The sequence below is a fragment of the Oculina patagonica genome, chromosome 1, assembly GCF_052425735.1.
Source record: "Oculina patagonica isolate OP01 chromosome 1, crgOcupat, whole genome shotgun sequence".
Classification (NCBI taxonomy): domain Eukaryota; kingdom Metazoa; phylum Cnidaria; class Anthozoa; order Scleractinia; family Oculinidae; genus Oculina; species Oculina patagonica.
The window spans coordinates 39782607-39806646 of record NC_135758.1 but is presented as its reverse complement, the minus strand read 5'-3'; the positions used below and the strand labels follow the sequence as shown (position 1 = coordinate 39806646).

The 24040-nt window shown below is 37.5% G+C and overlaps 1 protein-coding gene across 1 annotated transcript; it reads right to left on the bottom strand.

Moving 5' to 3' along the window:
- Nucleotides 1-49: 49 nt before the first annotated feature.
- LOC144630913 (uncharacterized) lies at nucleotides 50-24040 on the bottom strand. Its single transcript, XM_078489276.1, has 14 exons — nucleotides 23373-24040; nucleotides 19465-19607; nucleotides 18005-18128; nucleotides 17782-17897; nucleotides 16974-17025; nucleotides 16653-16756; nucleotides 15187-15295; nucleotides 9901-9989; nucleotides 9008-9114; nucleotides 8720-8754; nucleotides 5530-5616; nucleotides 3271-3493; nucleotides 1781-1848; nucleotides 50-1315 (listed from the first exon to the last, which is right to left on the bottom strand). Exons 1-14 carry the CDS (start codon nucleotides 23733-23735, stop codon nucleotides 1151-1153), a joined length of 1785 nt encoding a protein of 594 aa, XP_078345402.1. The 5' UTR covers nucleotides 23736-24040; the 3' UTR covers nucleotides 50-1150.

Genomic DNA, 24040 nt, shown 5'->3' with positions numbered 1-24040 from the left:
CAGGGAAATTTCCCGTTCATCCAGGATTTTACAAAACGAAACGTAAAACAAGAATTTGAATTCTATTTATTGCTTTCTCTGTACACGTGGTGAATACAAAAATAATACTGTGTGAATATCCACACTAAATTTATCTGTGTAAAAAATCTATCTAATTGCTAAGAAATACATTTGTTCCCAGTATAGACTAAAATCCCTCTACTTTAATCACAATTGTGCTTGGCGTGAATTCTTCTACATTTCACTTTGATATATGAGCTAAATAAATTACGTAAGCACGAAAGGAGTGATATTTTATGTGTTTACATTATATTCAACAAAATCCTCTATTTTACCCCACAAAAATAAAATTGATCGAAAAATATCATTTAAATCATTAACTCTAAAATAAAAGCTTCGATCAAGATTCAAAATAGCAAAAATCATGCAATTCTCGTCCAAATTCCAAGTTTTTAAGGTAATTCATGGCTGTTACTTTTCATGACGTCATGTGTTATCACGTGATTATCATGTACAAGTCATGTGACACGAAAAATTATACATCTAAAAATAGCTCGTTCGTGCTATTGCCACATGACAACATTTGCTAAGTAAAGTGCTTCCATAAAGGCTAAAATCTATACATTATTATTACATATGCTGTGTGAAAAAGACTAAAATTTGTAAAAATTTACATTTGTCTAAAAACACTATGCAAACTAATTAGCTGGCATTTGTGTTGCTCAAGAGCTAATAACACGCCATTCGCGTGACCGTGTAGATTTACAGCGCCCGTACATTTTACGGATATTTTCTTTCGGCTCGTCATGCCATCTTTACCCTCGAGCGTCACACAAGCTTTCCATTTGTATAATGTAATACTTTGTCCTGCTGTCACGCACTCTTAGGTAACGAGCCAACAGAAATTCCGTGTAGTTCAAGTTGGGTACGAGCTAAGAACCATATGTTTCAGCTTCTTTGTTAAAAACTGAATCGCATACCTGTTTATATCTACATGCTTGTGCACTTCTCGTTTAATATATTTTTTTTTTTAGATCTCGCGTTTCACTCTTGAAAACGTTTCAGTGTTCTAGCCCAGCTAGACAATATTGAACACTATAAAAATCGTAACTATCTAATTTACCCAAGACTCTTCAGGGTTAACCGCAATTTATCGCCTGGGTTGTAGTTGAAGCTTTCGACCACCAGGAGCAGAAGACCGCTGATCATCCATTCTATTTGACTGCAAGCGAAGTATAAGACCAAAGAAGTCCTCGTCGGGTACCGTGGGCGCAGATGGCGGGGGCTCCGAACGCTGATCCTCGATACGGTGGGACTGGGGAGAAAAAACCAAAAAATGCCTATCATTTTTCTCAAACTCATTGAACAAAGAAAATCGTAACCGTGAAGGAGGTTTGGATACCCGGTCTTAATTAGCATAGATTTTTACGATTTTATTTCTCTGTCTACTTCGTAGTTTTTGTTTCGATTGAGAAGATATATCAAACATCCTAGACAGTGTTTCATCGGCTATCCGAACACCTCGAATTTCGTCAAAAAATACTCCGCTGCGCATCGTAATTTCAACTCTCTTCTCGGTGTTTGGATATCCCGATGAAACTGTCTCTCGTGTTTAATATATAACGTCCAATCTTTTATGCATGTAACAAGCGTGTAAAAACGCTAGATAAGACAGCTCAGACGTTAATCTTGGGCTTAGTACTTTCACGGGGATTTTTAAAACCAGTATTTGTTTAACCGACTAAATGAACAAGTGACCCACTCTAAACTTGATACTCACTTGACTTCGAAGCACCATCTCATAAAGGTCGTCATCGCCGGGATTATCTCCTTTCTTTGACGGTCTTCCTGGTTTCAAAGAAATATATCGAATTAGATGAATGTAAACATCAGTATGGATTTCCCGATAATTAATTTAGTTTGGTATTCTTGCAGATACGATAAATGCATTACCATAAAGTAATAATTATGAGAGGAATACGTTGAACATGGAACGAGATAAAGTGCCGAAAGTAATTCGCGTTTGCTTTTATTTTGCTTTACTACGCTAAGTGATTGGTTAAAAAAAAGCCCGCGCCACTTTCTCAACCAATCACAAGTAAAACTAAAACCAATCGTGACTCGCTCACACACGTTTTTCCGCGTTTGCACCGGCTTCATATATCTGCTTCATCTGATGCTTCAAGTTTTGATTGGTTCACTGTATTGTCTAAACTCGAGATGTAAACAATGACGTCAGCTAAGACCGCCATATTTAGTAAATAAACCCCTTCAGGCGGCTGGTATATTGGAGGATAATGCCCAAGGCTGAAAGATTGTCGAGAAATGAACAGTTGGCCGAGAAGCGAAGCTTCGAGGGCAACTGTGAAATTTTAAGGACAATCTTTCAGCCAAGGGCATTATCCTCCAATATACCAGCAAGCCAGAAAGGGGTTTATTTATTTTATAATCCTCCGATTAATTTCTACAACGCGCTTTATCGCTAGTAAATTTATAGGAAAAAACCTACCTAATAACCCGGCGTAACTATGGTTGAAACAAATGTAAGTTACTTGGTTTACGTGATTTTTAACTCTGTGATTTCATTAAAAGTTAGAATTGAATAAGGTGACTTTATTCGTTTGTTTTGTGCTTGCCTACAAAATCGGGCGACGGATATCAAATCGGACGGGGTATATTCGCTGATACCCGTCGCCCGATTTTGTACCACGTGACGCGTTTTGTCCAATTAGCGCGCGCAAAAATGAATGGGTGGGTTATAAATAAACAATAGCCTCCATTTGGCGAGAAAATATGCACTGTTATTTGTCCGCGGACATTATCTGTTCCGAGAAGCGAACAGCCAAGCTCGAGGAAAACTATGATCTTCGAAAAACAGATAATGGCTAAGGACAAATATTACTGCTTATTTTTTAAGCCAAATTGAGGCTATTATGTTTATTATCTTTCAAATATTTTTTCGCAAGGCCGCTCATGGGAGACCTTTTCTCAATAGTTTCAAGTGTCAAATTAATTATGTCAGCATTAAAAAATGTTGCTAGTCTGGTGAAAAGCTCAGGTCTTTTCAATTTTACGTTCACTTGGGATGAAAACTGAACGCACGAACGTTAATCGCAAGGTTTGAAAACTGGGGAATACCACTTGTGGGACATCATCTGATATTCCCAAGTTATGGCTACATCACGTGACGTTTTTAAACCAATCACGCGCGCGAAAAGTATTTGATGGATTATAAAGGCCAACATCAAAGAGTGTGGCAATCAAACGTACTTAACACTGGCATCTGAGACGGGTCATCATCAGTAGGAAGATCGCTGCGCTGTTCTTCCATTCTATCGCCTTGCACGCGTTCCACCATATCCAACATGTCTTCCGTACTTTTGCTCTTCTCGATTGGTTTAGGTAGCTCGCAGCGCTGTTCATCCATTCGGTTTCCTTGGCAACGGCTCAGGAATTCGAAGAAGTCTTCGTTCAGGCCGTTATCATTTCGTTTCTGCAAAATGACGTAAAAAGAATTATTTTTAGTTTATAGCTGGCATCATGTTGAGGAGGCAGCGTGGCTGAGTGGTTTAGCGCGCTGGTCTTGTAATCCGAACCGGGTTTAAGCCCTCCACCCTGCCAATAGCAGGATTTCTTCTCGGTAGAACCGAGTTCAACTTCTTGGCCATAATTTGTAAATAGCCAAATGGTCAGCATCCTGCCAAATGGAATTCTTTACATGAATATGTACACTTGAGATATTTGCTGAGTGGTATGCCTGGTGACTAGCTTTGAGCAAAGTGCATGACCACTATAAATCTGATCATACTTTAAATTTTTTATCAATTTAGATCATCGCAATTATAAAATCTAATTTACTACTAATCAAATGCTTCTGATCTTACAATGCCGTTCTTTTTTATAAATTTCGGGTTCATGTAAATAATAAATGTAATGAAAATCTTCGAACAAATTTTCATGTCATGTCGATACATTCTCTTGTTTCGGAGGCTTGAGTTAGCGTTTCGAAACATGTGACAAAACAGCTAAAATTGATTTTTAAATGCCACAAAACCAATACTCTGGCATTATTTTTATTTTTACTTTTTAAGTTATGACAAAAATTTAAAGTGGTACTTGGCCGGAGAATTCCGAATATTAACAGTAAGGGCTTCAAGGGTTTATTCCTTTAAATAATTTTTTATAGTACATTATTTATGGTCTTATGAATGTGCTTGATCATCTTACTAGAATCGATTATTTCCGCCTTTAGGTACATCCTGGTTAACCGGCAGCTTTAAAGAATCTAGTAATACGGTTTAAGAGATAAGAAATTATAGTGTCATCTGCATCAACATGACAAAATCTGATTGCTTCTGTGGTCAACATCAGAGAGTTGAAAAAACCTTGATCTAGGTTCTTAGTTTGTGGAAATCAAACGAATGCCACTCACGTCAAAGCAAAACAAAACACACAAATTAAAGTGATAAAATAAAAATTTAAAAATATATTTGGAATTGCAAATGGAAAACAAAACGTAGAGAAGATATTCGCTTGTTTATTTACCATTTTATCACAATACGGAAGCCTGGAATTGTCCAGAAGAAAAAAAACTTTCCCCAAATATTCTGCTCAGCTTAGGTCCTCAGAATGTAGTATTTCTAAACATTTAGTCCATCAAAGTTGGTGTACTCTTTGGTACAACAGTACGGAGGCTAAAATATTACACTTGGTTTTCCATCAATATTATTAATTTTTACTACGGAACTCTAAAGGTATCACTTTCAAATTTTTATCATATCTGAAAATTTTTAAAAGACGCAAAAATATTGAGCTGGGGTGGCAAATTAAAAAAAGATCTATATCTAAAACAAGGCACCATATATCGTCTGGCAGATTTGTATAAACTAAAGATACAAAAGTGCATTAAAAGAGAACAAATTTTTAGGAAGAGTAGTTTAGATTAATAATTTCGATCTCGTTACGAGACCAATATTGCATTGACTTAAGACTTCCCGTCTAACATTCTTGAAAACACCCCTCCCGTCCAGTTACGGAACTAAGGTCTGCGGCTGTGGTTATACTAGAACATTGTTTATAAAAATATTACAAACATAACTGGGAAGTTTAAGCAAACGACGACGTCTCAAAACAAAACATAGAACAATGGCCTTCCTTGCCGCCCCTTGCAAAACAATAACGCGAAGTGACCAATTTACTATGTTTCAAGATGGAAATGAACGCTCTCTTACATAACCGTTTTTTTTTGTAAACATCTAGTTAATAGTTCCTATACCGAGTAACAATTTGAAAGGACCTTTATATAAAGTAAAACGTTAATTCATTTTGTAAAAGGCGTCGGCCAAGGTGCCTCCGTCGTGGTGCTTGAAATATTGTGATAGCGTTTCAATAAATATATGAGTTAAAAACAAGAAAGAAGAAGCATGTTTCCTGAAGTGTCCACGTTCGAATATTGTTCGAACTTTTGTTTAATACTTGCTGGGCTGCTCACGAAACAAATGAAAACATTTTGAGCATTTTTTTGCTTACCTCAGCAGAACGAACGCGAACCTGCACATCACCGTGATCCAACGGTTTTCTCGACGTCAAAGATGACGAACGAGGTTTGTTTGCGCCCTGAAAAAGGAGAAGGCATTGATGAGTTAAACATTAAAGTTTAAGTGTTCCCTAGATAAGTAGAGAACCATTTTATGTGCGATATTTGAAACGTAAAGTTAAGAGAAATTGTTCATTGACCGTGACGACATTGCGAGCTGCAAGATTTAAGTAGGGAGCGTGGATTTCAAGGCCTCATTTCGCGCATCCTAAACTGTAGAGAATGCACATCAGAAAAGACAGTACATGAAAACAAACTTCACAAAGCGTTCTTGAACAACTACGAAGTTCAAGTTTCTTTCAAGCGCCTGCAAAACGTTAAGCTTTGCTGAACAGTACAGTGTTTTGATAATAAACATGGGGCTACCCACATTCTGAAAAAAATCTACATGTCTTAGTCTACAGCAGCCCGATTTCTCGCAAGAATTCTATCACTGCAGACTTCAACAAGGCGTACATTTTGTTTTCGCTCGGCAATGCCAAGTGCTCTTGCTTTTAGATTAAAATCGTGCAACACTCTTAAAAACTACAAGGTAGGCGCCATTTCCATACCATTATGTCCGAGCAATCCAACACCATTCCCTTAAAACTTGCTCCAACTTTAAGCAATAAATCGGGTCGTTTTTTTGAGATGCAATTGCTTCTAGATCTTTGTATATCTATTGGAAAAGTCTGGATTCCAAACTCAAGTGGCGCTTTTTAAACGTTGCGTAAAACGTGTTTCAGCGCACTTTAAGCGGGTATCTATGACGTCATTTGGTTTAAACGAATCGATGAATAAACGGAAGGATTAGCAACAGCTTCGACGTGATTAACAAAAAAAAATTGCGAAAACCGAAAAAAATATTCCTTGTTTGCGATGCAAGCTGATTACTATTCCTCACACTGTTTACGACAAACTCCAAAATTTTACGAAAATGTTTTCATTATCAACCCCGTGGAAGGTGTGGAGATTTAAACAGAAATGTTTTTCTTATAATCAAGTACACCTCTTCAATATACTACGAACATCCGACCGCTAAGTGACTGCGAATTTCTTCCCCAGGGAGCTATTAACAACCACTTATCACTACACAATAACAAAAGGTCCGATATCTTAAAAGAAAATAACACAAGTGAATATGTGTTTCTACGATACGGCACGTGTAAAAAAAGCTGGACAACTAGAACAAAGCTCAAAGATACTTCTAAAGGTTGGTTCTAATATGATCGCCCCGACCGTTTCTATCGCATCGATCGTTTCCAAATACGTTCATAGGCGATCGAAGCGATTGGAAGAGATCGGGGGTTCTCATATGATCGTCCCGATCGCCTTGTATGAGCGAAGACCTACGAAAACAATCATTTTAGCCCTAGATCCAACACAATGGCAGCTATCGGTGAAAGAGCAAAACTCGTGGCCTCCTATCTCCTCAGTTATTGTAGGTTTACGGCAAAGAAGGGAAAGAGAAGCTAGAAGGATAGAACACCGGCGATCCACCCGATCGTGATCGTCCATATCGCCCCAGACGTTAGCGATCGTCTGTGTAATGTTTTCACATAATCGCTTCGATCACAAAAAAACTTTTTGCAGTGACAGAGGCGATAGAAACGATCGGAGTGATTATACGAGAACCAGCCTTTACGGTCAACATTCAATTCCTCTTGATAATCTCGATACGTCAGATTGGTTGTAAGAAACTGAATAAAAAAAATAATCAACAAAGAAAGTAAATACGCAGTTAATCATTGATTAATACCGTTTTCCTCCTTACAATTATCCATATATTATTGAGAGAAATCATCAGCTTGCGTTATCTGTTTTCATGTACTACCAAATACTCAAAAGTAACACTCAGAAAAATATATAAAAACATTATGAAGAATTAATATTTCGAGATTGGGGACAAAACTTATTTTTTTCCGTCTGTACAACTTCGTAAAGCATAATTTTTGTTTGGTGGTTGTTTTACACGGGTTATCAGGAATACTGTTTTCAAAAACCATCACGGTAGCAAGTAATTACTCTGGGCCTTATGAAAACAATTGTGAAGTGATTTTATTAAAATTTCACAGCGATTAACTTGAACTACTGCAAGCAATTTGGAATAAGAGTTCGACAAATAACTGACTTTCCGTAAGACAAAAAATATTTAGATCAAAAGGAAAAATTCAAATATGCGTGGCCGTACAATATTCAATGAAGACTTAATTTACATTTATCTTGTAAATTTGAGGACATTTTAAGACCATTCAAAAAAATTCAAAAACGTTCTAGGCCGCTTTACAGTGCGACGCGCCTTACCGTGGTCACCCAACAAACTTTTTTACAAGTGTCATTTTTTTACAAGTGTCATCTTGCAATATTTTACGTTTTCACTGTGTTTTGTTGATATATACGATGTAACAAATATCAATTTGATCGAATTCAACTTTGCAAGGCGGCGTGTTCGTCAAACATATAGTAATATTACGATAAAACACTTGTAAAAACGTTTGTTGGGTGGCCACGGTATGGCGCGTCGCGCTGTAAGACTATTCCAGACATTCAAGCACTTTTCAAGGACGTTTCAATACCACTCGTAAATTAAGCACTTAGAAATTTCAAGGAAGTTTCACTGCTGTACCACCCCTGAAAGTCAAGCCGCAAATTGACGCAAAGTCCCTACATTTAAACACTCTCCAAAGGCGATTTAAGGCACTTCCTGAAATTAAAGCTGTGCAATTTAAAGTGCCTATGAAGTAAAAAATAATTTTGCTTAATTTGCTTGTTTATGTCCTAGTAAGCACGAATATGCGTGTTTAAGAGATCAAAAGCGCTTTTTTCTAGTATTTTTTGAGCCTCCAAGTTTGGATTTCGCAATTTGAAGTGGGTCCTTTTCGCGCGCGGCCAAACGCTCGGGTTTCACCGGAAATGACGTACTTGGTGGTTCTAAAGACACCAGGATTATGGCGTAAAGAGAGCAAAGAGGGATGGCCAGGCGAAAGCTATTTTTCGGCTTCTGAGTCAAACAAAGGCAATTGGACAAACGAAACTGCAACAAATACACTTATTTTCTTTGGTGAAGCTTCGCGGAGTAAATAAAGAAAATTTTTTTCGTAGTATACTTGTAACATACACAGCCTGAATTAAACGTGTACTTACATCAGCAGATGCAGCGTTCTCGGCTTTTTTCTTGTCTGAAAAGAAACAAAAATGGAAAAGGTGACAAAGCTTATTAAAAATGAGACTTTTATACGGGAACACAAAAAACACCTGAGGAATTTATTCGAGACAACATAAACACTGAATTCACAAATGGCGTTAGCAACTTCAGAACAACCGGGGGGGGGGGGGGGGAGAAAAAAAAAAAAAACAAAAACCCCTTAAAAAGAAAATTAATAAGAAAATTATTTTTGCCTGTGCAGTCCAACTTTTGTTGTTGTTATTTACCTGCGTCCGAATTGCTGAATTTTCTGTTGAAGAGCTGTTTAATGGATCCAGGGCTGCTCCGATGCACACTTTCAGAGTTTCCAGCTGCGACTGCATTGGTCGAGTTCCTAAAACATAATAATAAAACGTATGAAACAATACCAACAGGGAATCGCAATTTACACAGATCAGTTGGGTGATTAGTTTACTCAATTTCACAACTTAACTCATCAATTTATTAATGTCATGGCGCGGGATGCGGTTCTATATCCGAGCCAGAGGCTCATGTTAAACGCGCATGACAATAATTAAAATACATTAAAAAAACAATAGAAACTAGTATATTAGTAAAAAATATTAAAAATAATTAAAAATTTAAAAATAGCTAGATTACAACATCTTATGAGTAAAAAAATTTAAAATGTAAAAATGCTTTAACCCACCCACACTAAATGTTACACCCACACTCCATTCCATCCAATTAATTGAATGGGATCAGCTCAACTATTTTTTGTCCAAGATCTGCTTCTGTCTCGCCAGCAATGATATCAATACTATACAAAACGTTTTTATAACCTGTGTAGGGGGGCAAATAACGCGTAAAACGAGTAGAAATATATCTCGATGTTGGTACTCTAGAGGACCGGTTATAACTAAGTCATTTGAAGTCCCAGTCTTACCATGCGAAAAGCGCCAAAAATGGTTCAAAACCCAGGATCTGAGACAAAAAATCGTTGGATAATATATTTACTGTTCGATATTTCAGTGTGTAGTTTTGCTGTATATTACAACTCGCCATTTGTGTTTTTACAAGTCTTGCAGTATTAAGGCCCCAGACTATAATACTGCAAGACTCGTAAAAAAAGTAAAGCAGTACTACACATTAAAATGTCTAAGATGATCATATTGCTTACGTTTCTCGTGAATTGTCTTCGATTCCAAGAAGGGCTCTCAGATCAGAAATGTTCATTTGTGCTGTGATTTGTCCTGTACGATCCCCGACCTTGCGAAAAAAATATATGATAGTAATCATTATATAGTATACTATATAATGATATATTTTATATACTTGTGCTGTGATTTGTCCTGTACGTTCCTCGACCTTGCGAAAAAAAATATGATAGTGATCATTATATAGTATACTCCACATACGGGACAATAAAACCGCCACGTACAGGAAATATTGTTGAAATGTTTTAGCAAGTATTGGGTAATCAATGATTTCTAGAAACTTGAAACCTTACTTACGTAAATCACAAGATTAAGTTGATTTTTTCGACTTTTTTTGCTTGTTTACAAGCAAAAATAAGGAGAATAGCAGTTATGTGGGGTAATCTGGAACCGGAAGCCAACCGGAAGGAACCACATTCTTGTTAACTCTCAAGGGACTGTTTTAATTTCTCAAGGGAATACTTTCCGCTGTGGGTGATCAAAGCGCATGACTTGTAAAGTGTCACTCTATAGTTGTGCTTCAGCACTTCCGTTCTTGTAGAAAAAACGTGACTTGTCAAATTTACAAACGCTATATAACAATCAAAAACGTGAGTAGCCCAAATCTTACGTCACATAACCAATTAAGAATGTAAGGGGTTCAGCGCTCGAAAGGCAGCGAAGTTCAAAACGATTAAGAACGCAATTTGTACTGGTACAAGTCTTTAGGCGCTAATATTAATTTAACATAAAACGATTAACAACGCAAATTTGTACTGGTACAAGTCTTTACCACACTAAAACGTTGCTAATAGTTAACCAAAGGGAACTCATTTCGTGACAATTGATTATTTCTGCTGAGTTGCACAATTTAGAATTGCAACATCATTAAATGTGTTAAGTGATATTTACAAGTGTTTTTGTAGCCTGTTGTGAAATTACTTCCGGTGGAAGCAGTAAACGCTAAACGGTTTTGCTTCTGTTCAGAAGTTAATGCATCGCCATTAGAAAAATAAACAGCAACTGTTTTACTGGAAATGTAGTCGTTAGAAATGGCATGTGTAGCCGTAAGGTAAAGAATAACGCGAAGAGAAGCGGCTTTTGGCAATATCCAAACGAAAATTTACTTCTCAATGTGGGGTTAAGATTGCGTGACGAGACAAAAGGTAACTCTGTCGTGCGTAACCTTTATCGGGAACCCTGCATTAAGCCTAGTAGAAATCTTTCTAACTCGAAAGGAAACAACTATTTCGATTAAAGGCAAACGTCAAATTTTACCATTTTTAACCAAGCCAAAGTATATGTTTTGCAAAACACCCAGCCGTCGCGACTGACAAATACAGCATTTCCTCCGAGAAAATAAAAAAAAAAAGCTTGAACTGAAAGACGTTTGAATTCTTCCATGATATGTTCGAACAACAATGCCCAGGATAAACCTTCTACTCATACTAACTTCATGCAAAAAAGTCGATATCTCGAAGAGACCTTTGATCTAGAACAGTACTTGACAAACAAGAGGAACCCATTAGGAAAGGAAATTACACCAGCTGCCTGTGCTATAAAGGACCTGGGAGTCATTCTAGATCCCTGCTAGCCTGCAGAGCAGGCGTATTTGGTGAGCGCATTCGAATGCATTTTGATCGGGCGCCATCTTGGATTCTTACTCGGGAGAGGATTGGGGCCTCTCTCTGTCCTCATCCAACATGGCGGCGAATCTACTCGATCGCGAACTACTCGCGCGCCCACGGAAAACGCCTGCACTGCAGGCTAGATCCCTGCTTGACATACAATGATCACATAGCTTCAACAGTGCCCAGCTGCATGGCGCGCCTGGGCCAGATTAACCGGATTAAACATGCTTTTGACACAAGAGCAGGATTCAAGCCGTACAAAATTTCGCAACACGTATCGTCAGCAATTCAAGTAAATACTAGTAATAGTTCTCACTAGCTGCCCCCGCCTTTTTATAATTTGTTTCACAGCAATAATCTAATATAAGATTACTGGAGTCTTTTTGTCGCCATTATTTATTGATGCCGATGGACTGCACAATAAATTAAGCTTCTTTTTTTCTGTGCCATGTATGTCACGTTATTGTTTGCTGCGGAATTTCTTGTTGTTTGACACCGTTGCGTCCTAATTAATAAATTCACAAGTTAAAGTCGAATATATTACCTAGCGGAAATAACACATGGCAACACATATTCGTGGTGACAACACGAAAGTTTTTCCGCGGGGCTTATAGCATTCAAAACAAACCCAATCAGGCAAAAAACAAGTAAAAAATGCACATTCAACGTTCGAAAAAAAATTTTTGATCCTTATTCCACCACTCTTTGATAAAAAAATACAAATGTCAACAGTTCACTTTTTTTTTTACTATCGTAGTGTATACAGTTTCACTTTAGTCGCTACTAAAAAAAAACTTGTCCCGGTGATACGCCTGATGCCTCCATTCATTCGGTTCTCAGTAATTTTTCGCAACTGTTTTCTTTATCACAGTCGGTACTGACTTCCTCTCCTTTGCAAGCGTTCCGGCAATCCTTTGCGAGCCGCTATAACCAAAATCGAGATTTTTTCTGGTACCGTTCACTAAATGCAAATTTTACCTACCTACGCGGGGACTTCTAAGGTGCCTCCTTAGAAGTTCCGACCTCCTCAGGGTTCCGGCCTCTGGGCCGGAACCCTGCGGGGGCAATAAACACAACTCTCCAATCCTCAAGGATTTAAAATGGCTTCCTGTAAGACAGCAGTTGTATTATCGCCACGCAATAATGGCCTTTAAATGCATGACTGAGTGCGCACCAGACTCCCTATTTTCTAAATATATTCAAAGAGTTACCATCACCAAGCGTACAACCAGGAACTCCCAAATGCTTAATATTCCTTTGTATAAAACCGCCACAGGACAAAGAACTTTCTATTTCAGGACAGTTAAACTCTGAAACTCATTGGACTCTTCCCTCAAGTTGAAACCGACACTAAAGGACTTCAAATGTTGCCTAAAGGAGAAGCCACGAGCCAAGCGGCCCACACTGCCGGAGCTTATCCCGGTTTCCGTAGCATTAAGAGGCTAGGAATATTTCTACTCCCCCCTGAATGGGATGCTAGTCCATTGCAGGGTTCCCCCCAGCATTATGTCGCCGGTACCCATTTATACACCTGGGTGGAGAGAGGCACTATGAGAGTAAAGGGCCTTGCCCAAGAACACAACACAAGTGACCCTGGCCGGGGCTCGAACTCGGACCGCTCGATCCGGAGTCCGGCGCACTAACCATTAGGCCACCACGCCTCTTAAATGTTGCCTAAGGAGGAACTTAATTTCAATTTTTTTAGACCTAATTGTTTTACCTTTGTTTGTTTTTTTTATAAAAATTAATTACATTTTAATAATTGAAATTACATGAAATTTTCGCGACGTTTATTTCGCGATTTTGAGTTGCGCATATTTCGCGACACTTAAATTTCGCGATTTTGTATTTTGAATCACTTTAAATTCGCGTTTTTGAGTAAGACACAATTGACATTTCCTTGCCAATATTATTTAACATGCCCTTAAATTAAATAAAACGACTTCATCAAAGGAACAATAACGTTAAAATTAACAAAAACGCAAGGGAGGGACTAATTCTCGGCAATAGCAACAACAGAGCACTTCTTAGACTTCTTACAATGTCTACAAGTAGGTCATGTTTGTACGTGCATGAGTTTTCGTTCTTGAGTCAATTGACGACAACATCCATTTACACTGAAAATCCTTCCTTCAGTGGTACTAAACTTATTTTTTTATTGTTGGTATAATGCGAGTCACTTAATTTTCGCGTCATGTTATGTTCGCGACACTTATTGTTCGCGTCACTTTAATTTCCCGATTTTTTTGGAATCGCGAAATTCGCGAAAATTAAAGTGTCGCGAAAATTTCATGTAATAAGGTATCTCTTTATTCTGAAAAGCCCATTAGGGATGAATAAAGTATGTATGTATGTATGTATTTTTGTTGTTGTATGTATGTATTATTATTTTATTATTATTATTATTATTATTATTATTATTATTATTATTATTATTTTTTTATTTAAAAAAAAAAAAAAAAAAAAAAAAAAAAAAAAAAAAAAGAGAGAGAGAGAGTAGTATGTATGTATGTATGTATGTATGTATGTAAAGTGAGGATGACTAACGATAACGAGGATGGAAACAGATTGCAATATCAACAAATCTTATAATATACGACGGTCACGTTTTCAAGTACGGTTTGGTTTCCTAAACTTGGTTATTCTTGCTTTGGCATGGAATTTATTGAAGAAACGGTGGTGTAATGGTTATGAATGAATTCACAAAAGTTTTCATTGCAATTTTGTGTTTATATCGTGAAAACGTATTTTTTGATTCCTGGATTAACGATGATGGAATAATTTTGATGAAATGATGGTTACACAGCTGTCACAAATCTGCAGTCTAAGCCCGCTTAACAAATTTGTATACAGTAAATATAACAAACAAAAAGCCGTTGAGGGGACTCTAATTTCCGTGTATAACCAACTTGAATATATTTTCGTGGGTTACATTTTAAAAAAAAAAATTTTACAAAAAAAAAAAAAAAAAGCGCGAGGGAAGGTGGGTGAACCGCAAAAAACGTCCACTATTGGCTGTATTTTCTATGGCATGGTATAAAACGTAATCCCGATCACAACGAAATTTCAAGGACAGAAAGCAAATTTAAAGGAAAAAAAGAAGTGAGCTATTGGCTTTTCGTAAGTATTGGTCCGATTATTAATTTTTTTTTTTAAAAAAAAAAAAAACAACAGACGACAAAATCTAGTTAGATTAAATTCCCAAAAAAGAAAGTAAAACCCTTTTGCCAAATTCATCCGAACACGCTTTTTATTGTTTATTGTGCGTGTTAAGCCGGAGAACACAAGATCGTTTCTCAGTTACTACGAAAACACTTGATTCGAATTCTAAAAAATTAAAGAAGACTCTCGTCCACTGAGCAGAAATTTCGGTGAACATTTCCTGGGTGCTCCTGGCAGAAAACCTCCAAAACCTTTAAACTGCTGTTTAAACACGCATATAAACAAAACAACGCCTTTTGCGATTTCTTCGGAGGCTGCTGCGAAGTCTAATTTTCGATTTGCTTTGTAAAACAACTTCTTTCTCGGAAAAACACGGTGTAAATGAAATGTTAGGTCTGAAAACCGGTTACACTCTGCGCGATTGAGCTTCAAATATCTGTTAATCCCAATTTTAGTCTAGGAGCGTTTTTGTATTACCTCTTTTGATATCTCCAAGTGTTTCTGAGCGAAGTCCAGAGCTGTTTCGTGATTGCCTAAGGCCGTGTGCGCGTTCCCCAGACTCCAACATGCACGGCCTTCACCAACTCTGAAGAAGCAGAAGTAGAACTTATTTAAACAAAACAAACGTCCACGTTGCCTTTATGCAATCAAAAGTATTGTAGAGAATACTGAACAAGGACAAACCCCCGTAATTATATGCTTTAAATATTTGATTTATAATGTACACTTGAAGAATTATGTAAAGTGTAGCTTTTGTGTGAAAGAATACGGGGTGTTAACGACTCTCTATGCTTTAAAGAGGTCTTTGTTCGGTTTTTGTACGGTAAAAAGGGAATATTGTTAAACAAATAGGGGTAGTTATGGAGATTGCGTCTGAACTTATTAGAATGCGAAAGTAAAAACGAAAAAAGAAAGAAAGAGCGCTCTATATGGCTTTTTCAAAAGCTGGAGAAGTTGAGAAAGTAAGAATAATTGGACTAGGCCAAAAAATGGCGGGATAAATGAATTATTAAAAACTATTCACCGAAGGGGAGGTGGCTAGTGGTGGATATTTACCGAGCTGCGAAGTCGCGAGGTAAATATTCACCGCTCGTATATACCAAAGAGTCTTATCACAAGGTACCTCAAGATATTTTTTTGTCTTTTTGTAGTGGAACACCACTTATTAAACTACTGTCTAGCAACGAGTTTGTCTGATGCGTGCCAGCCTATCTTCTTTGTAGTTTCCCTTTCAATTCTCTGTAGTGAATATTGAGACCTACAGGGTTATAACTCCGCGCGAAAATCTACAATCGCAAACGTTTAGGGTGATATTTGTTTACGTTTGGTGTCTTTTTATAATCTCCTCATTAGCATAAATTTAACGTAAAGTACATTTAGCTTGGCAAACTTGTAGATACGATAAATTGATAACGTTTATGTCAAATAGCAATTGCAGTAAGTGTGAGAGGAACGCAAAGAATATTAAACGAGATATTTCCTGTTGAAAAACGTCGGTCAAGGTTTCAACCTTGTACTGCATCGTTTGAAGCAGAATTTCCTTTTAAGCTGTACCAAAATAATAATTATTTCTTATAGATGACCTTTATCTCTGCGTTTTTATGAAACATAAATTCTTTTTAACAAGACTAATCCTTTTAATCCTCTGTTAATGTTAATCAAGATAATGTTATCAAGATGAATCGGCCTAAAAGGACATACCCCCCCCCAAACCCGCACAAAAACTCGTACACGTTTCAGCGACCCAAAAGTACATGTAGGACCCCCCCTCCCCCCCCCCAAAAAAAAAAAAAAAAAAAAATTGCGACCTTCCGAAAACCTTGTTAAGGAACTTAAGCGTAAATTTTGCATGCTCTTTCTGGTCATGATATCAGTTCTAAATGGGGTGTATTTCTAAATTTGACATGTTACAATGACGTCATAGATTGGCCTCTATAGCTCACCTGTCACCCAGTTCTTGAGCAATCTCCAAGTGTTTTGAGTGGAAGTCAACTGCTTCTCGATAATCTCTCAGTAAAGTGTACGTGTTTCCTAAACTGTAACAGGCCTATATATTTAGACAATAAATGAAAGAGGTTAGAACTTTGAGTGCCTTTATCTGAATCATCAAATGCACTGTCTGAAGAGCTAATAAAGGAATAAATACTTTCTTTACAGAGGTTGTTCTGAGCAAATAATTTAATTTTACAATTTCATAAGTTTCTTTTTTGTCATAAATTTCTTTTTTGATATACTATACTGTGCGATAGTTATTTCCCACACACCTGAGCTTCAATAGCCCTGTCTCCCAGTTCTCGAGATATTGCCAGTGTTCTCCTACAAACAAAAGATACCACATGTGATCTTTTTTAATACACTGCTAATGTGGAAGGTACAGTCAGTAGCCTAACAGCCTGTGCACTAGACTGCAAATTCCAGGTCGGGTTCATTGTTTGCTTGTGTTCTTGAGAAAAATACTTCATTTTGACAGTGCTCCCCTCCGCCCAGGAGTAAAAATATTAATTGGTACTGACAAACTGTTAGATGGAGGGAGACAGAGGGGGTGCTTGAACCTCCCACCTCCTGTATCTTTTACTCCGGCTTGCCGTATTTTTTATTTCTGCCTCGCCCCCCTTTCCATAGCGGTTCTCTCCTCTTTGTCCCATATCTATTGCAAAATATAACAAAATGTCATGAAATTTTACTTGTTTTCTCTCGGTTCCTGACACCTGTTGAATCCTGCTTCCTGCCCGTTTTTCTCCTGGGCTCCCAGCCCCCTGTCCCCCTCCAATGTTAGGGTGATCCCGTGGAGGAACCAGGAGAAATTAAGAACAATTCTCAACATTGGTTATATTTTGCAATAGAAATGGGACAGAAAGGAGGGAACCACTACAGAAAGGGGCAGGAAGAAGGAGTAAAAGGTATGGGAAGCAGGGGGCTTCAGACCCCCCTGTCCTTCCCCCTCTAAACATTTAGCTGGGAAGACTTTAGTGTGAAAACAATTAGTAACCACACAAGCAATTTTAACCAATTTTTTTTTATCCTGGCTTCTTTTCTGTTCTAATAAACTTTAGATAATAAACTTCTTCTCACTTGTAATATTCAGCTGCAACCTCAAACTCGCCAAGAAACACATGTGCATTTCCTAGGTTACTACAGGCTCGTCTCTCTGCTGGTTTATCATTGAATTCCTCTGCAATTGCTAACCTCTGGGTATCAAATGCAAAATCAGAATGTTTAGGAGTTTGGCATGAAATTAGGTAAAATATCTGAGCATTGATCACAATTTTCACTGAACTTTTTATCAAACACGCACCTCTTCATGGAACATGATTGCGAGTTCAAAGTTTCCTAACAGATAATGAGTGTTGCCCAGATTGCCGCAGGCTCTTCCTTGAGCACCTCTGTCACCAAGCTCTTTAACAATGGCAAGGTTGGCCCTGAAAGAAAAAAAGTTGTTAAAGAATGCAGTATTGTTGACTGTTGCATTTAACAACTTCCCCTGCTTCAAATGGCAATCGGCCTGTAGGAGAAAATAGCAATTAAAAACTTCATGTGGCACTGATGGAGCTTTCCCCATTACTGTAGTATGAACTAGGTTGACTAGGTTGCATATTGCTGACCCTTCTGGATAGGCTACTTAGTCTACTGTACTTGAGCTTAGCCCAACCCCCCCCCCTCCAGGGGGACACTTCATATAGTTGACCTAATATGGGGAGAATCTACCATTTTCAAGCGGTAGGTAACAAGGCTGTGCTCTAGTAGGGCCCAGCTACCATAGGCAACTTACTTTTGCTTTTGGGCGACTTGTATAACTTTACTACCATCAAAGCTTTTAAGAACTGGGCAGGGGAACCCTGCAATTGAAGGCCTCGGTGCAAAAAGGGCGAATGTGATTTTGGCTAAAAATGAACATTGCCAAAACACCTCCAAAATTCGCGTGCAGGTTTGTTTACATAAGTGAAACATTGTAATGACATTATTTTCACCGGTGTTTGCTCTGTTTCCGAGAAATAACACATGCGGAAAACTAGGTTTTTCAAGTTGGCATCTTAAGTGGTGTCTTTGTTTAAATGAAACAAAGAAACTTCTGAAAACGCCGACTTGAAAACCCGAGCTTTTTGCATATGTTATTTCTTGAAAACGAAGCAAAAAAAACAGAAAAAATAAATACAGTACAAATTGTCACATACGTAAACAAACCCACATGCGACATGTTGAGTTGTTTTGTCAATGTTCATTTTTAGCCAAAATTACTTCCGCCCTTTTTGCACCAAGACATTCAATTATTCTAAGAGCACAGCCTTGAGGTATATGAAATAGTGTGAGTTTTTACAAGTTGAAGTATACAAAAGGTAGGGAAACTGTCATTTAGGGTATAAATTAAAAGGACCTTTCAAAATTATACCTCGAACAGACCCCCAAACAGATGATTCTCTAAGAATTTTTAGGAAAGAAAGGATTTACGTTTTCTGGCAAAAATGGTATATGTAAGGGTAACCGAAGGCCTAGGCTTTGAACCTCATGGCAGAGCCTCCTGTTTAAATTTTTTTAGTACCTCCTCCCCCTGGGCTTGCCCCCCCCCCCCAAGAATTTTGTCAAGTTTCAGGTGAGAGTTAAACATTTTAAACCAGGGAACACAACGCATTGACCACAGTCAGCGCTTGAACCTGGGTCACTCAAACCAGAGTCCAACAAACTAACATTACATTTAGGCCACCTTATTTCTCACTCTATATGCTTGAGAAGCTAAGGAAGGGTGAAATTGTTACTTACTCATAGAATTCGATAGCCCTTTCCAATGCAGTTCGAACTTCTTCAGGAAACTCTCCTGGATCCTGATGGAAGTTTCGTCCAAAGTGTTTACCTTTTGCATGATACACATTGCCAAGATTATACAAAGCTCTGGCTTCACCAATCTGAAAAGAAAGCGCCATTTATCAGTTAATGTTATTAATATAAAGGAATTCAGCAGTGATTTACTACCTACCATCGCAATCCAATTATTATTCTGTCTAGTAAATATTTTACACCTTTAAAGCTGAAGGGCACTGTTCTCAACTTTGTTAGGAAATACTTTGTTGTTGATCTTAAGACATTTATAGACTGAATCAGGATTAGCAACTGGTGTATTTCACTTGCTAATGCTATTAATACAAATATTTAGGTCTTCATATTGCAAACTTTAAGATGTAAAATTTACTGTTCTAGGTTTAAAATGCTCTATAGCATCAAAACTGTTTTTTTGAGGCTTGAAAAAAATTATCACCTGTCCCAGGTACTTTTTTGATATCATAAGATAATAAATATGTATACCTGGGCAACTCTCACCCTTGGGCATGAGTCTCATGCCTATGAGTTGAAAACTTTTATCTCATGCCAATCCACGCTTACATGTACGAACCAATTTCTCACGCCTAGTCGGAAAATGTAAGTTATTCCAACCAAAAACGACACATTTTCCAAAAATGTAATCTCAAACCAGTGTGAGAAAATAAAACTCCATGTGAAACGAGTAAATGACGATACCTTCCCCGAAATGACAGAGTTTTGACGAAAAAAAAGCAATGGGAACGAGGTCATGTTTAGCAAAACACGTCCACGTACTGGGATCGGGAGATGTTCAGAACGTCTTTGGAATACTTCGGACGTCTTCAGAAAACTTTGGGCATTGTCGTATCGTCTTCGGAAATCCTGGCACTCTCAGGACAAAAATCTCACGCCTTTGACCCAGTAAAAGTAGGCAGGTATATAAATGACAGATGGGAATATTCACCAGGGTTAATAATTTGATGGTAACAACAATGACTTTAACATTATCTTCAACGCAACTTCTTTCATCATTGTTACATTATTATGTATGTTGCAAGTTACTGTGCCTTTCCATAGCATGCAAACTCTGCTCAATCAATGGTTATACACCGAATGCAAATATGGCGAACCACTCGGTTGGTGCCTGGGACGAGCTCCATGAAAGCGAGGCTAGTCAGGCTTCGGTGTTTTGTTTTGACAATGCTTTCGTACAAAAGTTTTGCCTATTCGTCGTTCTGGTGTGTTTCTTTCCGCTGCTCCTACAATTACCAGCAAAGTATACGTTTTAGCGATAATTTATTTTTCAAACACAAGAATTGATCTGTTTTCATTTTACAGAAAGAATTTGATCGCTACACCCAAAATATGAGAAAAAATCATTAGGTCACCAGACTCGTTTACAAAAAAGGGACAGTTTACTTCTCTCCCGGACTAAGCCACACAGAAAAAAGCCACCATTTTGTTTATGTGTGCGCACTCGCACATGCTTATTATGCGTAAAATTCTGCGCAGTAAAGATGCGCAATGCAATACAGGGCAATGATCATGACCTTAATAACCTCGTGAAATAAACAGCTGTCTTCCAGTCTAAAGCAACTTAGGAATAATAATTTATTTATATAACCACTCCTCCTGGATGGAAGACACTTAGTATTTAGCTTACACTCAGGCTTTCCAAAAATTCAACAATACCCAATCATACTCCTGGCTGGAGAGACAGCACGATGAGAGGGGGGAGGCAGATTTTTCTGGGTTTGGATGTTTTATTTTAACCCACAGTATAACAGTTTTCTAGACTATGCGGTTTATGGAAATTTTTGGATAAATTCAATGTTGTATTGCGGTTTCTGTGGGTTTTGCAGTTATCATACCCCCTATACACTGCCCTCTGAAAATTTATGTGTCTTGTCCAAGACATGATGCAATGCTCAAACGCAGACTACTTGTTTTGCTGTATGACAAAGTAATCAGTCAGGCCGTTGCAACATACCAATCACAGGCTGACAGATTATGCCTGACTATAAACCCAACCTTTGTCTAAAAAGACCAAATTTACATGTTATCCTTCCAATTATAATCCCAGACTCTATAAACCATCAAAGGTATCACCTCAATCTGTGAAATCAGTCTAGATTGATACTTCACTTCTTTTAATTTAATCATGTTTAAATTTTTTAAAATCCATAGGGGTAAAAAAACTTTTCAAATATTAAAAACTTTTATCCAGAGAAAACAGCCTATATGCATATTACAAGAAAATATTGATACTTGTACTTCTTTGCGAATGCTTTCAAATGAAAACAGACGCAGCAGAAACTAGTGACAGATTAAATTGTTTTCATAATGTGACCTGTCACTGTATGTCAACACAAAGTTGATTTTCGAACTTTTCCTTGACAAAAAGATCTGTGCGTGCAACCGTAATAAGTAAACTTGTAAATATTAACTAAAAAATAAAGAAGCACTGCGCAACAAGTAATTTAATTTACTGCTATACAGCCACTTTGCCAATTAGCTTAAGTAAACAAACTATTTAGGAAGGGAAGTGTACTAGTCAAGGTCACAATGGAAATTTTAAACAATTTTTCGAATTTAAAATATTGAAAAGATTACATGTAATAAAGCAAAGATTGTAAATATTAAGCAGGAAGTAAATAGGCTGGGTATTTCAATATTATTTTAATTTGCAATATCAAAGCTTTACGGAGCCATCACAAATTTGCATAGTTTGGTAACCAGACAAGATCGGCATAAACTATTCATGAATACAACTTTTATGTGACTAAATAACATGTTATCCCCGAATCCAAATAAAAGCTTTTTGTGCTCTAAATGAAAAGTACTGTCTTTTATGTGAACTTACAAGAATTGAAGGGATCATTCTTCGTCGTGATGTTCGATTTAATTGGTGAAATATACATAAATCAAGGAGATGAAATGTACACCATCAAACTTTGTACAATTCGGAAGAATCGTGGGTTTTGACATTAATCTTTGCAATATTTTTTGCCCAAACTTTTTTTTTTCTACAGAATAATCTTGGGAGCGTGATTTCACACTGCGAACTGGTAGTAAAATATTTATAAAGATAATATTAGAATTTCGTGAGCACAATATTTACAACGAAAAACAAGTATTTGCTTCAATGCGGTATGACTGAAACACGGCGATCGTTTTAGATCAATGATCGCTATTCGCCGTTAAAACAATACTTCTCAAAATAATAACGGAACTAAAGGTTGATTTGAATGCTTTACAACAATTCCAATGTCTGAAGGAAAATCTATCGCACTGCTTGAGAATGTGAATGCCGCCGTATTTTGCTAAGTTACAATCTTCAATATAAATTTAACAATATAAAAAGTGCTATTTCTAGATCAGATAATTTCAATTGATATTAAAGGGAGAATTCGAACTTCTTTTCGGTAAAAATCTGCTGCGTGGTTCAAGAAAGCTAATTAAAATGTTTGGTGGAGAAAACAATAAACGTGATCGAATGTGCACGTTCGCGAACGAATTTGCAAACTACAGAAAGCCAATGTTTATTTTGACTACCATGAAACCACAAAAATTAATGCCTTCCGATGAAGTAAATACACCAGACAAGAATACGTACATTATATGAATCACATACCACAAGAAGACGAGAAAAGAAATGAAATCGGCAAGAAAGAACAATAAAATTGGCCAATTCAATTTACGAATCTCCATTGTTAGTCGCTCAATGTCGTCACCTTTGAACTCATAACTGTTCTTGTAAAAAGAAATTTTGATCGTGCTTTATCCTTCTCTTTGCATCGAAGAACTAGAAATATTTACCCACGAAACTAACTAAAGGAATACCCTACAAATCATTTAAGCTTAAAGCTTACCTTATCACCGAGTTCCCGTGAGATATCAAGATGCCTCGTGCAGCAAACTATGGCTTCATCAAATTTTCCCAAAACTTTTAACGTGTTCCCAAGGTTTCCGCTCGCTTTAGCTTCTCCGACCCTGTCTCCCAGAGTCCTAGCTAAAGTTAAGTCATGGCGATGAAATTCCAAGGCTTTTTCGTATTCTTGGAGATAGAAATAAGCATTCCCTAATTGGCTGTACACCGCACTTAACGTTTTCAAATCTTCTGTCCCGACTTGGACTGCGGCTTCGAAGAAGCTCACGCCCGCGCGACAATCGCCGGATTTGCAAAGTCTCTCTCCCTCCAGTGCAAGTTCCATACAAGATGCTTGGACGGCCATTTTGCTTGATGCGATTAAAAGTGAAGATTCCTGATGTGTGATCTGGTTGTCAAGAACGCGTTGTGGTTATACGATGAAATATTTTCGAGCGAGATGCGAAGTTTATCAGAGCAAACTGGTAAATAAATTACCAACTACCTGTCACGGACAGATATGACCGGAAGAATGTGCTAAACTTCTGCATCCGTAAAAACACAAACCACACAAGTTCAGCAACTTGTCACACATGAAATCTTTCGTAACTGGTTGTGCGAACTCGTATCACTTCGTGTTCAAATTGTCTGTTTTACGACTGGTGTATTTCT